Below are 12,611 nucleotides of genomic sequence, written 5' to 3' on the forward strand. Positions count from 1 at the left end.
TCTTTATTGGGACTTTTTTCTGCAGTGTCACGTGTGCAGGTGTGAAACGACACAGTGAGATATTTAAAAAAAGAAAAACACACACACACAGAGCAGGATTATTTTTGGCGACATGCTTTATTTTCGTTTTCCAACCATGATTTTAATGGTCACAAACTGCGCTTTTCACTGCCGACATCTCAACGGTATTTCTCAGAGAGACCCAGGGCCACGGCGGCCAAGAATTTGTCGAAGGCGACATGAGTTTCCGGGGTGAAATCTTTAGGGAACATAGTGGCGATCACCACCATAAGGGACTGAGCCAGGATCTGCAGAGAGAGGAAACAGTTTACACCAAATATGAAGTTTGCTCGGCAGAAATCGCTTTTAATAAACAGACTGTTTGTTAGTACAAATGCATAGTCAATAAACTCGAATCTTCTTAAAAACAATCTTTTCAATATGTTGGATTACTTTATTACATAAATTAACCGTGCGTGAAATAGGAATAGACAATAACCTCTGTTTATAACTGAAATCGCATATGCACATGATCCGCGTCTTACCTTGAAGTTAGATGGATCCACCCTCAGCTTGAAGGCGTGCAGCTCGCTCAGTTCCAGCAGGCCGCCACTCAGGTTGTCAATCTTGGACACGGCCTCAGTGACTCCACCCAAGATCAGCTTTCCGTGAACCATCACGGGCTCAGAACCGGGATTCAGGTCCGGCCAGTGGGAGAAGTAAGTCTTGGTTTGCGGATACACGAGGAGCATCCTGTGGAAGCAGAGATGAACATCGTGGGTCACAAGCTCCAGTGGCGCAATCGGTCAGCGCGCGGTACTTATAAGACAGTAGCCTGCAGAGGTATGCCGAGGTTGTGAGTTCGAGCCTCACCTGAAGCACGATCTTATTTTAAGTAGTCGAAGTCATGTTAATCTGAAGTCTGTTTAAATATTTGAGGCGACTGTTGCTGTAATTTGGCGCTGTATAAATAAAATTCAATTGAACTGAATTCAATAAAGAAGTGCCTATACAGCCTTACCTGCCCAAAGCTTCGCCTCCAACAGTATCCACAGCCTTGGAGACCTTGGCCCAGAGTGCCTTGACGGCAGCCTTGTCTTTCTCAGTCAGACTCATGTTGGATTGGTTGTCTCTCTCTCTCTGATGATGCTACCCGGCGAGGAGCTCTGCTTAAATTCAGTTGCCCCCCTGGGTCACACCCAGGGCATCTGATACCAAGCCACAAGCTGTGACGCAGATAGGACTCATTCACCGGACCTGATAGAAACTTGTTTGGCTTTAGGCCAACGCAGAGGGTGATATCGGCTGGTGACATCTTGGGTGTGAATTTGCAAAAACACTCTGCATTTTTTCGTGTAGGATACCAAAAGTGCAACGTAACCACATTTTCTGCTTTGCAAGTTTGTGAGAAGTTAGAGGTGAAGCACATGGTCCCCTGATGACTGATGAGTGGAGAACATCTTAGGCGGAGTGATATCATGTGCAGAAAGTCTACAGTTCTAAGAACAATGAGTGAACTCGTGTCTAAGGAGTTGCTGTGAAATTAATGCCAATAAAACTGATTGATTCATAAAACTGAACACATTTTTCTATTACTTCCAGCTTTACTGAGGCCTGAACCAAGTAAATTATAGTAATAGTAGTAGTAATAATAATAATGATCATTTTGAATATTTACAAAACAATTCGATTCGATTCGATTCGTACTACTTAAATCAATCAATAAAAAAATTAAGTATATTTTCGTGATGTGATCATCATTTAAACAATTTTACCAATGAAGTACAATATAAGTATAAGAAAATGATCTATTTTAAAAAAACAGATTTCGTGATCGCAAAGAATGTGGGTCATTTATGGATGCAGGTGGGAGTTACAAAAATGCGTGCATGCACATTACGCACTTACAGAAAAGAGCGCAAAATTCTATAATATATGCAAGTACACTCGGTGGATCTAGGATATGCTAAAAATACAAGATTAAAAAACAGCTCTTCTTATCAAATTGAAGCTGTTTAAAGCTTTCTCAGATTTATCAGATTTAATTTTTTAATTCAGCATTTTTTTTTTCTTTTTTGGCTCGGGCCATAAAATAAGTTCCTATCAGTGGTAGAAAATAGAGCAGACGGCCTTTATCAGCCAGCTCAAGTGTTCTTAATCAAAACACATGCATCTGTGGACGCAGGGGGGTTTGGGTGGAGGGGGGTTCGCTGCTGCAGATAACACCGGTGTGGTTTACCAGATATAACTTAAAGAGCGTCAAACACTCTCGAGCTGCTTGGCAACCATCCCTCACATTTAAAATAAAGACAAATAAAGACTAAATAAATAAATAAATTCTTTCATTTTTCTCCGCATAAATGTTTAGCCTTTTTACTTATATTTCTATATAATGTTGATATTTTTGTGAAGATGTGAAGTTGTTGAACCTTTATTTGTATAATATCAGGCAGATACAGACGAATTATGCATTTCCATATTTTTAAAAAAAATCAGAATTCACATTTAAACATATATACACACTTTATTTAGATTTTAAAAAGTGGGGGACGCACTTTAATCAATGTTGACAGATAATTTTCAAAAGGCCTTTTTTGCATTTTATGAATTTTATCCTCTGTGTGATTTGTTTAAAAGTAAAATAAAAAAATAAAAAATAAATAAAAAAATAAATAAAATAATAAAAAAAAAATCAACAGCAACTCAGGATTCAGCTAATAATAGCTGAATAAATAAAATAAATAAAAATAATAATAAGAATTATCAGAGACTTGAGGACTGCATTTGAAATAACTGTAATAGAATAATTTGGGCATAAAATATTGGGCTTTGGAATCTTTGGCCGCACAATAACTGCGCTAATTGAATTTTTGTTTTTGGCTTTGCTAAAATTGCGCAGGACACGAATAACAAAACCGTATCAACAAATCCAGAAACTTCTGGTGAAGTCTGCAGTTTATCTCACGCGCATCATCTCCAGCCTATCACAGCAGACTTCTCATTTGGGGTGGGGGAGCTTCGACGCATTTAAATAGATGCAGGGGGTCTAGTGAAGCACTATTCAGCCTTTTCCTTCAAGCCTGAAGAAAAAAAATCATAATCAAACGCCACCATGGTTGAGTGGAGCGAAAACGAACGCAGCATCATCTCCAACATCTTTTCCAACCTGGACTATAACGACGTTGGGCCCAAGGCTCTGGTCAGGTAAGGAACACATCTGCAAGAGGACAATCCTTCCTATGACGTGCCCTGTGGCCAAACTCACGTGTGTTTCTCCCTTGCAGGTGTCTGGTCGTTTACCCCTGGACTCAGAGGTATTTCTCTTCCTTCGGTAACCTCTACAACGCCGAAGCCATCAGCACCAACCCGAAAGTCGCTGCCCACGGAATCAAAGTGCTCCACGGTCTGGACCGCGCTCTGAAGAACTTGGACAACATTAAAGCCACCTACGCCGAGCTGAGCGTCCTGCACTCAGAGAAGCTGCACGTCGACCCCGACAACTTCAAGGTAAACCTCAGAACCCGCCTTTCTTCTTCTTCTTCTTTTTAATGCAAACACGACATTTTCTTATGTCTTTTTTTTTCTTTCTCCATGCAGCTGCTTTCTGACTGCCTGACCATTGTTATTGCTGGAAAACTGGGTTCCGCTTTCACCCCAGAGGTTCAGGCTACCTTCCAGAAGTTCTTGGCCGTGGTGGTGTCCGCTCTCGGAAAGCAGTACCACTAAAATGTAGATCCGTCTGCATCTGGAAGCCAGAAGGAGATCTAACGCCTGTTTCAATATGTTATGGATCACCTCAAAAAAGAAATAAAGGCCCACTGAAGCAAAGTTTACGTTTTCCCATTGTATTTTTTTTTAATTTTACACATGCTTATAGGTTATATCTTATATCACACTGGGGGGCTGGATGCTGAGTAGAGGGCAAATAAAGGATCTCGTTAGTGCTTTTATGTTTTTAGACTGTAACATGGCGAAATATGAGAGCGGATTTCACTCTTCCAAAGGTTATAAAAAAAAACCTAAACTAATAAATAATAACAACTCCAAAATACAAACCATATATTTTATAGGATTTGTAAGTAAAAACAACCATAACCGCAAAATGACCAGTAACAGGCTGTTCTTCATTCTAACGAGAGTACTAGATACTACTTTGTTTATTTCATTTTCTGTTGGGCGATGAATTGCGTGCACAGCTGGGGATTTGTTGTAAATTACAACTGGAACAAACAAACATACATGCATTTAATTTTAAGATTATATTTTTTTAAATGTACTTTATTTATCTTGCTTGCACTTTCTATTTCACTGTTTATGCCGCTCTCCTCACTCTCAATCAGAGATGGGCAGTTACTTGTAACGAGTTACTGTAATCCGATTACTTTTTTCTAGTAGTAAGTAAAGTAAGGGATTACTATTGCAAAAATGGTAATTTGATTTGATTTGATATACGTTTATTAGTCCCACAAGGGGAAATTTCATAAGGCTGCCGACCTATTGCACATAATGGCGGCGCCATCTTACCCTTCTGACCATACATACATTACACAAACATCACATGGGGAAGACAGGTCAGAGAGGTATAACAATGGAAAATGCACCACATGAGGAAAGATAAGGAGAAAAAAATGACTCCTCCCAGACTGAGCTCCAACAGGGAGATCAGTTTGAGAACAGAAAAAAACACCTCTGCACATAGCACATGAAAAAAACTCTAAATACACCAAAGAAACACATGACAAGCAACAGGGGTGGGTAAAGGGTGAGAGACAGCCGATTTAGACAGTGCATCCGGGCCTGCAGCCTGTGCGCTGGTCTCCTTGATCCACCGTCAGCATCAGAAGGGAATAAGCGTCGAAGGCGTTTGGAAAGGGAGGGGGGATGAGTGTGTGCATATCAGTGTATATGTATGTGTGTGCGTGTCCAGAGTTCAGCTGAGACAGTGTCCTTCGCCCTGCTAGGCTAAGTAAACAGTCTTCCAGCCAACCCAGGTGGCCTTGCATGGAATGGGAAGGAACAGTCTAAACACAGTGGTTATCAGGGTGTTGTTGTTCAGCTCCAGCCTTGCAGCTGGCGCCAAAGGGGTATCCGCATAAGTGATGGTGTTTTCACTTTAGTGCGAACAGCTCATATGAATTTCAAAGCAGTTCTACAGTCCAACACTGGTCTCTCAATCTCCCGTTGGAGAGCCGCGAGCTTCGCCATACTTGCGTTCTGTGATGTTGTCATTTCTTGTGCTCAAGGAGCAGATTTCTGAGAACTCACGGCAGTGTGCCCCCCCCAAGATGTCATCCAATTTGCGCCCAGAGATGTTATTCCGAGCTAGCCCTTCCGAGATGTATCCAGTCTGCAGTCAGAGATCTTATTCGGAGAATTCACAGCAGCCGCATCTCCAAGATCTTATCCGTGCTGCACTCAATGAGCCCATTTTGAGAAACTCACGCCTCTCCCATCGTTCCAATCCCAGCGGGCAGCCTTGTGGGGGTTTGAACAGCCGGTTCCGCTTTCTTAATTCTTCGATAAGTCAGGGCCAAGCCAGCTCCGATTAGCCAGAACCCTGTTACCATGGTTCCGAATAGGTAAATATCTTCAGCACTCAGGCTCACCCAAGCCCAAACTTCTCGTTGAGAAAGGGGTGTCAATTGCATCTAGGGACCAGTTGATCCAATCCATAATTCCTCTTTTAGGTTTTAGAGAACAGACTGTGAGAGAGTGTTCCAAGGAAAAGTTATACAAAAAACACGAGACTAGACAAGGACATAAGAGGCTAAGCAGGGAAGCTAAGGGAGAGGAGGAGGAGAGGAGAAAAGTGCGACCGCCTTCGTCAAGAGCAAGAGCAGAAAAATTAGATTACTGTTACTTTCCCGCAGGAACGCTGTATTATGTTTAGAAAAGAGACAAAAAATGAAAGCACTGAAATCAGTATCAACTGTCTACCTTTTCCCATAATTATTAATTCATAATCTTTGAAGCTATATAGGTAAAGGTGTGGTGCTACTTGAGGGCATCGGAGTGACACTAAATAACTGCAGTTAGTTAGGTCAATAGTTTAATTGAACTATAGCTATCAGAGCTGTCAGAATGATGAGTGGAACGCTCTTTGGGTTATATAATATTGGGCTAATTTAATTGCAAAGATGGAATCAGTAATCCATAATTGCCTGCCAATGTCCAGCGCAGATTAGTTGCTCAAAAGTGTACACACCATACCAGGGAGTGCAAATGAGAGATTTGCAGGGGTTTGTCTCTGCTGTTAAGATAAATGAGAGGAGGCGGAAGAAGAACCAGCATGGTTTTCTGTAAGGTTGAAGTATTTTGTTAGAAAGCACCGCGAATGAGTGTGTTCCAGGGGAACAAGACTGAGGTGGAGCGCAAGATTTATCCAGAGGAGAGCTACACTGTTATAAACTATTCCATCATAAACCTGACATCCATGTGTATAGCTGACCTGTGCTATACCGAGAAGAACACCAAACATCATTTACCGTCAGATCCCGACCCCTCTATTTAGCAATGAAGACATAGCTAATGTGTCTCATGCGTAAATGCTCACACTGCCCATGTTTTTTATTTTTTCTGCAGATTGCGCACTAACACAGTCACATTGACACCTACCCCTTTTTAATGATAGAAAATACATTAATGCAACATTAAAATCTCTGTCTGCCCACTGCAGCAGGAAGGACCAAGTTAGAGGACAGAGCCAAAGATTTAGCATTCCGCTCACAGCTTTGGGCCACCCACCAGTCACAATTACGCACTTGCTTCCAATAAATGAACACACATCAACTATCGCATATCTTACAACCGAAATGACGCGTGTCCCCCCCTTTCCCCACAGCGGTAAGTTTCGCGTTAGACTATTGTTTCCTTCTTCCCTCTAATCTGTAACAAACGAAACTGAAAGTTTTGACGGGACTCAAAGGGTGGAAGTGTCTAAGATTAATGTCTTAAATCTAAGCCGTTCAATAGCTGTTCTTCTCCACAGCGGAACAGGTCAGCTGCAACACTGATTTCAGGTTTACACGGTGGAAGACTTTGTGATACAGTGCCGTTCCTGAGCTGTCCCATATATCTGTAACTCTGACATTAAGCCTGTAAAAAACGGCGGAATTCATAATTCACAAGAGGATAGGTAAGGGAGAGAGATGACATTAAAGAAGTGGGAGACAATCCTACGGGGAAAGAAACAGAAAAGCAGCAGGGTGCTGTGATAGAATTGGCAGTGATAAAAATGGTCAGGCGGATGACTTTACATTTGATTACTTTATTCAGTTATAGCTGAATAACGCAAACTATCAAATGTGGCGGAATAGCCCCAGAAATGAATGAGAACTCAACAGTGAACCCATGGACTTGGGCGGGCACGTGACCGCCCCACTACTTGATCAATTAGCCCTTCACCTCTACACATCTTTACAATAGAGCTATTTATACACCACAAACTGGGCATAAAGATATTTGTGTTTATTTACAGAAGAGTTCATGTAGATAACCGAAGCTAAGCTACAAACTAAAATGAGGTGTGGAAAAAAAATCTGAATTAACAGAAAAAAACCCTACACTACACTTAAAAAAATGAATGAAAAAAAGACACTGAATACAAAAACAACTAATTAGAAAATACAAAATTATAGCTAAGTGCAGTGGAATCAAACTAATTTCAGCACCAGAGACAGCGCCGTGTTCAACGTCCTCACAGCAGCTTCATGTTTAATACGAAAGATTAAACGGGCTCCTTCTGTGTTTTTAAACATTACCAACAAGATAGAAGTAGATATTTATGCTTTTCACATTTGAGGAAATAATGGAAAACAAAAACGTATAATTTCAGAAAATACATTACACAATAAACGTGCTAACTCAACCCTGAAAAAGTAAAACTACAAACACATAGCGATCGAAGAATATCTTCATAACCTACCGAGAACAAATGCCCAGAGAGAGATCACCAGTTACAGTTTTTATTTTCTTCCACTTTAGTAACTTTTGTAAATGTACATCTGGAGTCATGACTGTAAAATCAGGCCCAACAAAAGGACCGTATCTTTCCACGAGAATAAACTTTTCTGTCAATAAAAAAAATATTTTTCACCAAATGACATTGAAAAATGGTGTATTGAAGAGCTAAATCACAGCTCCTTATTAAACACAGGCTATTTGGGTTTTTAAAAAGTATCTAATTCATGTATTCAAACAATATTCTTAAGAGAAATTGTGAACATGTCTATGATACCAACGAATATTTGGTGTGGTAAAGATTGAATTAGACTCTTCAAAATTACCTAGGGTCACTTTTACTTGCAAGGAGGTCACATTTCATGACGTTAGAACAGAAGTCTGATGGTACAGATGAAATAATTGTTTTATTCTCTGGTGAATTTGTATTTTTCTCACTTCCAAAGAAATGAGCACAAACAGAATTCTGGCTGGACTGTAGGGATCAAATAATCATTTCCTCAGTGACCTGAAAATGAATTTATAATGTTTGTCTCATGTGTTTTTCTAGATTTTTGTTTGATATTCTGTACAGTCACTGTACAGTAAACCTGCAAATTACAAACGTACAAATTTACCCCAGGATCAAATAATTATTCCCCCCACTGCGTACCTGACATCTACACCTGGTTTTTAACTATATAAAAATTATTATTTTTTAAAAAACCCTCACATAATTAGATATTCTGACATCTTACATTAAATGTAATATTACTGTAATATTATTATTATTAAAATGATAGAAAATGTATTATTTATTAGTGAGTTATGAAGAAAAATGTACGTTTTAGGGTGTCCCACAGTACTACATTTCAATACAGCAGCCGAAAGGTGGAGGAGACTGCTGATTGCTCAACGTTTGAACAACAGTAGCTCCCTTCACCCTCCCTATCTCCAACTCTCATCTTCTCAAATCCCCCCAATCACCTGCCCTTCCTCTACCAATCTCATCTACACCCACACCCCACCTACTCTTCAGCATGTGCTCTAACTGTAACTGCTTCCTTACATATTGCACAGTCTCCCAGTCATTTTAATGCTAAGATTGCTTCAAGCAGACTCTTACTTCAGGCCAACAGGGCACGGTCCTCACAGATGTCAGGTGTATAAAAATTCCATCTGTGTCTCTGATGTTTTGTCTTTTTTCCCTCTCATTAAAAATATTTCAACCTTGTCTGACTCATGGATTTTCACATACGCGAAGCTACAGATAAGAACCAAAGGTGAGAACACCAGTCTCTGCAAGTTTAGGGTTCACAGGAACTATCAAGCCTGTGCATTTTTACTTTGCTGGGAAAGAAGTCTGAGGATTTTAACTTAAGCGTAGTACAGCTCCTAAATTATGAGTAATTTGGCATTATTTGGACTATGTAGCCTGTAAAATGTAGATTGTAAAATTACAACCGTGCGCAGATACAAACAGAAGGCATAAATTATCTCTCATGCTCTTCACATGAGATGACTGCTACAATCAACTCAAAACGTTAAAAACAACAACAACAACAACAACAACAACAACAACAACAACAACAACAACAACAACAACAACAACAACAACAACAACAACCCAGCAAAGGTAAAAGCAAGGATGAAGAAATGAATGCAGTTCATTCTGCTGTCATGATATTAAAAACATTTACACTCCCATTAAGTAAAAAAGAGTATTAGCACGTTTTGGCAATCCTAAAAAAAGTTAATTTTTGTGTAATCAACCTCACCACAAAGATGTCTGTAAATTACAGAAGTTATTTCACTTAAATATCTAAAAAACTGACATTTAACATCTTGTCTATGAGCTGCTTTGAATATTGCATCAGCATGCATCTGTATTACCACCAGTTTACCAAATGGGGGCACTGTTGCTCTGTGTACCGTAAATACTTTATTTGAGGTCCATAGATAAACCTGGAGAGTCCTCCCAATTCACTGGTGTTAAAACCTGAATCCTTTGTTTCTGTAATACTAGAAAAATAAAACAATAAAACAAAAAACAGATTAGATTTAATATTAAATGTGCCTTTGTAGTTGTATTATTTATTATGAAAATATTTTACAGTAGGAAAGCTTGCTTAAGTAAAATAATGTAAATTATCAGCTGACATGACGGTGAGCAACTAAAAAAACTTAACTCAGTCAAATGATGAATTCCTTGAAAATGATCAACACAATGCATTTTGAACGTGATATGATAATGCGTGGAAAACCACAGATTCGATTTGTTTTTATTTGATAATATAACAGCACAAAAACTAACACACGAATTGCACATTTTTTACCATTAAAAAAATGTAACAAAGTAATGACAGTGACACATACAGAGAAAAACAAAAAGATTTTACATAGCATCATAAATGCCTCGTATGCTTTCTGGAAACCCAGTGCTTGAGTCTCATCTGTATTTCTCAGCAAGAACAGCAGCAAACGCTGACAGGTACTTGTCCATGGCGGCGTGAGCCACCGGTGTGAATTCATCCCCCAAGTAACAGGCAAGGCTGACGAGCATACTGTGCGACAGCAGCTGCAGGAGAAACACAAAAGATTGGTAAAAAGTGAACAACATACTTACATCATTTATAGTATGTGTCAGTTTTCTGAAAATCATGAACCCACACACTGCCATTTGTCGTCCTCAGTGTGTTATTGTTAATATAGTGATGTAGTATTGTGTAATTTGCACAGAAAGCATGTCTGATAATTTTAAGTGCCAAACAATGCATTAAAAATATCGTCTCCTCCTCACCCTCTCGCCTCACAACGGCTAGTTTCACAGCTTGTAATTCCCCAAACATCCACAATTGTCATATATGTATAATACAATACCGTACACTTATACACATTGTCATTTTGTTCACTTATAATTTTTTTTTAACCATTTTTCAGATTTCCCGACTGGTTCACATACTGCCTTTTTGCACCCCATTTCAATATTCCTGGAGGAACTCATTTAATCAAATGTATTATTTATTTTAATTAGTGCTGTCAAAAGATTAAAAAAAAACATTTTTCCATTTTTTCCCTCCTCCATAAAACAAACTAGTTGATTTGTCATCTGAACAGGCTGGAAAAACAAAACAGCAGCAGACTTACAGTTAGTAAATCTGTTGTTTTCTTTTTAGTTTAGTTAAACTCTATTATAGAATTACTGAAAAAATCCCTACATACTAATAGGATTATCTTTTGCATGCAGAATTAAAATGCACAAATAAATACAATTTCATACATTGCAGTCACCTGTACGCCTTATAGCATACAACAAAGAAATTGCACAAGTATATATATTAACCCTGTAGCAAGTGCATCATATTTGATACATGCGTTTCTGGCAATTATTTCGTGGTTCAGGCTTTACTGGATTAGTAGATATACTTAATAGGAAAATCTGAATAACAAAAAACTGATTATCTCTGATTAAAAGATTAAAAGTAAATTAAAAAAAAATCCAATGCAAGAAGGGGATGGAAGGGCTGTAAATAGGTCTGAGGTGTTTAGGCACCTTAAAGTTTCTGGGGTCTACCCGAAGCTGGTAGGCGTGCAGAGTCTGCAGGGGAGCCAGGGTGACAGTTAGCTGACTGATGTCTTGGGCCCCCTCAGCTATAGCCAGGACTATCTTCTTCCCGTGAGAAAGCAGGTGGGAGGAGTTAGGACTGATGTCTAGATGGGAAAAATATGTCTTGGTGCCCGGATAAGAAGCAAACATCCTTAAGAAGGGAAAAGTGAAATTATTTCCATGCTGATATGATAGGAGCAACAGAGTAAGTGCTACATGTTGACTGTCTTTGGTCACCAACTATCATTTGTGTGAACTCGAGGCCCACAAGTTTCTAAAATGATCTCGGATCATTGCCAACACCTTGAAATCCCTATTAGAGACTTCAGGAATTACCCAGCAGTGAGCACTAGATAAGCGTTACATTCTCTTGCGGGATTTGTTTGCAGTAACTACTTACTTTAGTAATGGCTAGGAAATCACGTAACAATACTAAAATCTAATACTAACATCTGCAAACTGAAATGAAAGCTTATTGGTAGAGGAATCTATTTATCACAACACACACTCTTACTGAAGATGTTACTTTGTGTGTAGGAGCCTAAATCTTCATGCAAAACCATTTAAAGACAATGCAGTAAAGTATGAAGGTTACACAGGTAAGTCTCAACCTACCTAAGGAGTGCATCTGCTCCAATCTCTGCTGCCACAGGAGTCAGTCTTTCCCATATTTCCTTAATTAAGTCTTTTTCCTTATTGGACAACATTGTGGCCTATCATACACAGAACCACTGTAGCCAAATATCCAAAGTGTTAGGTCTTTACAGACAAAAAAACAAACAAGAAACTAATCAACCATTTTTTGTCGCTGCATTAACCTGTTAACCTAAATGCTAAAAAAGAAGGATGAGTGAAAGAGCAAAAGTAATAGTTCCTACTGTCTGAAGAAAACAGCTTGTACTGGTTGACCTCTCAGCAGATGTGTTGTCTCTCTCTGCCTCTGTGTTATCAGACCGCAGCCAGGGCAGGGTGCGGGCGACACACCATACACTATCTGCTACCGTATGTGCGTCACACTGCATATTTACCATATCATTGGTGGGGTAGAGCTCAAGGTGCAGCTGTA

General features: G+C 39.4%; 3 protein-coding genes and 1 non-coding gene across 5 annotated transcripts; 2 read left to right on the forward strand and 2 right to left on the reverse strand.

The window, feature by feature from the left end:
* Nucleotides 1–98: 98 nt before the first annotated feature.
* hbae5 (hemoglobin, alpha embryonic 5) lies at nucleotides 99–1,183 on the reverse strand. The gene is made up of 3 exons (XM_005939100.3): nucleotides 1,022–1,183; nucleotides 546–753; nucleotides 99–308 (listed from the first exon to the last, which is right to left on the reverse strand). Exons 1-3 carry the CDS (start codon nucleotides 1,114–1,116, stop codon nucleotides 180–182), a joined length of 432 nt encoding a protein of 143 aa, XP_005939162.1. The 5' UTR covers nucleotides 1,117–1,183; the 3' UTR covers nucleotides 99–179.
* trnai-uau lies at nucleotides 788–881 on the forward strand. Its single transcript has 2 exons — nucleotides 788–825; nucleotides 846–881. It is a non-coding gene; the product is annotated as a tRNA-Ile (tRNA).
* Nucleotides 1,184–3,041: 1,858 nt separating the features above from the next.
* On the forward strand, nucleotides 3,042–3,828 carry hbbe2 (hemoglobin beta embryonic-2). Its single transcript, XM_005939099.2, has 3 exons — nucleotides 3,042–3,204; nucleotides 3,285–3,507; nucleotides 3,598–3,828. Exons 1-3 carry the CDS (start codon nucleotides 3,113–3,115, stop codon nucleotides 3,724–3,726), a joined length of 444 nt encoding a protein of 147 aa, XP_005939161.1. The 5' UTR covers nucleotides 3,042–3,112; the 3' UTR covers nucleotides 3,727–3,828.
* A 6,356-nt stretch (nucleotides 3,829–10,184) lies between these two features.
* zgc:163057 (Hemoglobin subunit alpha-D-like) lies at nucleotides 10,185–12,550 on the reverse strand. Of its 2 annotated transcripts, XM_005939102.3 has the most exons (4): nucleotides 12,424–12,550; nucleotides 12,161–12,304; nucleotides 11,492–11,696; nucleotides 10,185–10,516 (listed from the first exon to the last, which is right to left on the reverse strand). In XM_005939102.3, exons 2-4 carry the CDS (start codon nucleotides 12,250–12,252, stop codon nucleotides 10,388–10,390), a joined length of 426 nt encoding a protein of 141 aa, XP_005939164.1. In that variant the 5' UTR covers nucleotides 12,253–12,304; nucleotides 12,424–12,550; the 3' UTR covers nucleotides 10,185–10,387. The 2 variants fall into 2 exon arrangements, with proteins under 2 accessions (XP_005939164.1, XP_005939163.1); XM_005939101.3 differs by having other exon boundaries at nucleotides 12,161–12,516.
* Nucleotides 12,551–12,611: the final 61 nt, after the last annotated feature.

This window comes from Haplochromis burtoni, unplaced genomic scaffold (genome assembly GCF_018398535.1).
Source record: "Haplochromis burtoni strain Fernald_Lab_line unplaced genomic scaffold, NCSU_Asbu1 Contig_257, whole genome shotgun sequence".
Taxonomy (NCBI): domain Eukaryota; kingdom Metazoa; phylum Chordata; class Actinopteri; order Cichliformes; family Cichlidae; genus Haplochromis; species Haplochromis burtoni.

What these genes read in the sequence shown, in the direction of transcription:
- hbae5 (XM_005939100.3), bottom strand. Translation starts at nt 1,116, where the DNA reads ATGAGTCTGACTGAGAAAGACAAGGCTGCCGTCAAGGCACTCTGGGCC. An exon ending in GGAGGCGAAGCTTTGGGCAG is followed by an intron (nt 754 to 1,021) that starts GTAAGGCTGTAT and finishes CTGCTTCCACAG; the next exon opens with GATGCTCCTCGTGTATCCGC. An exon ending in TGGATCCATCTAACTTCAAG is followed by an intron (nt 309 to 545) that starts GTAAGACGCGGA and finishes CTCTCTCTGCAG; the next exon opens with ATCCTGGCTCAGTCCCTTAT.
- hbbe2 (XM_005939099.2), top strand. Translation starts at nt 3,113, where the DNA reads ATGGTTGAGTGGAGCGAAAACGAACGCAGCATCATCTCCAACATCTTT. An exon ending in GGGCCCAAGGCTCTGGTCAG is followed by an intron (nt 3,205 to 3,284) that starts GTAAGGAACACA and finishes TCTCCCTTGCAG; the next exon opens with GTGTCTGGTCGTTTACCCCT. An exon ending in TCGACCCCGACAACTTCAAG is followed by an intron (nt 3,508 to 3,597) that starts GTAAACCTCAGA and finishes TTCTCCATGCAG; the next exon opens with CTGCTTTCTGACTGCCTGAC.
- zgc:163057 (XM_005939102.3), bottom strand. Translation starts at nt 12,252, where the DNA reads ATGTTGTCCAATAAGGAAAAAGACTTAATTAAGGAAATATGGGAAAGA. An exon ending in GGAGCAGATGCACTCCTTAG is followed by an intron (nt 11,697 to 12,160) that starts GTAGGTTGAGAC and finishes TCCCTTCTTAAG; the next exon opens with GATGTTTGCTTCTTATCCGG. An exon ending in TAGACCCCAGAAACTTTAAG is followed by an intron (nt 10,517 to 11,491) that starts GTGCCTAAACAC and finishes TTTCTCCTGCAG; the next exon opens with CTGCTGTCGCACAGTATGCT.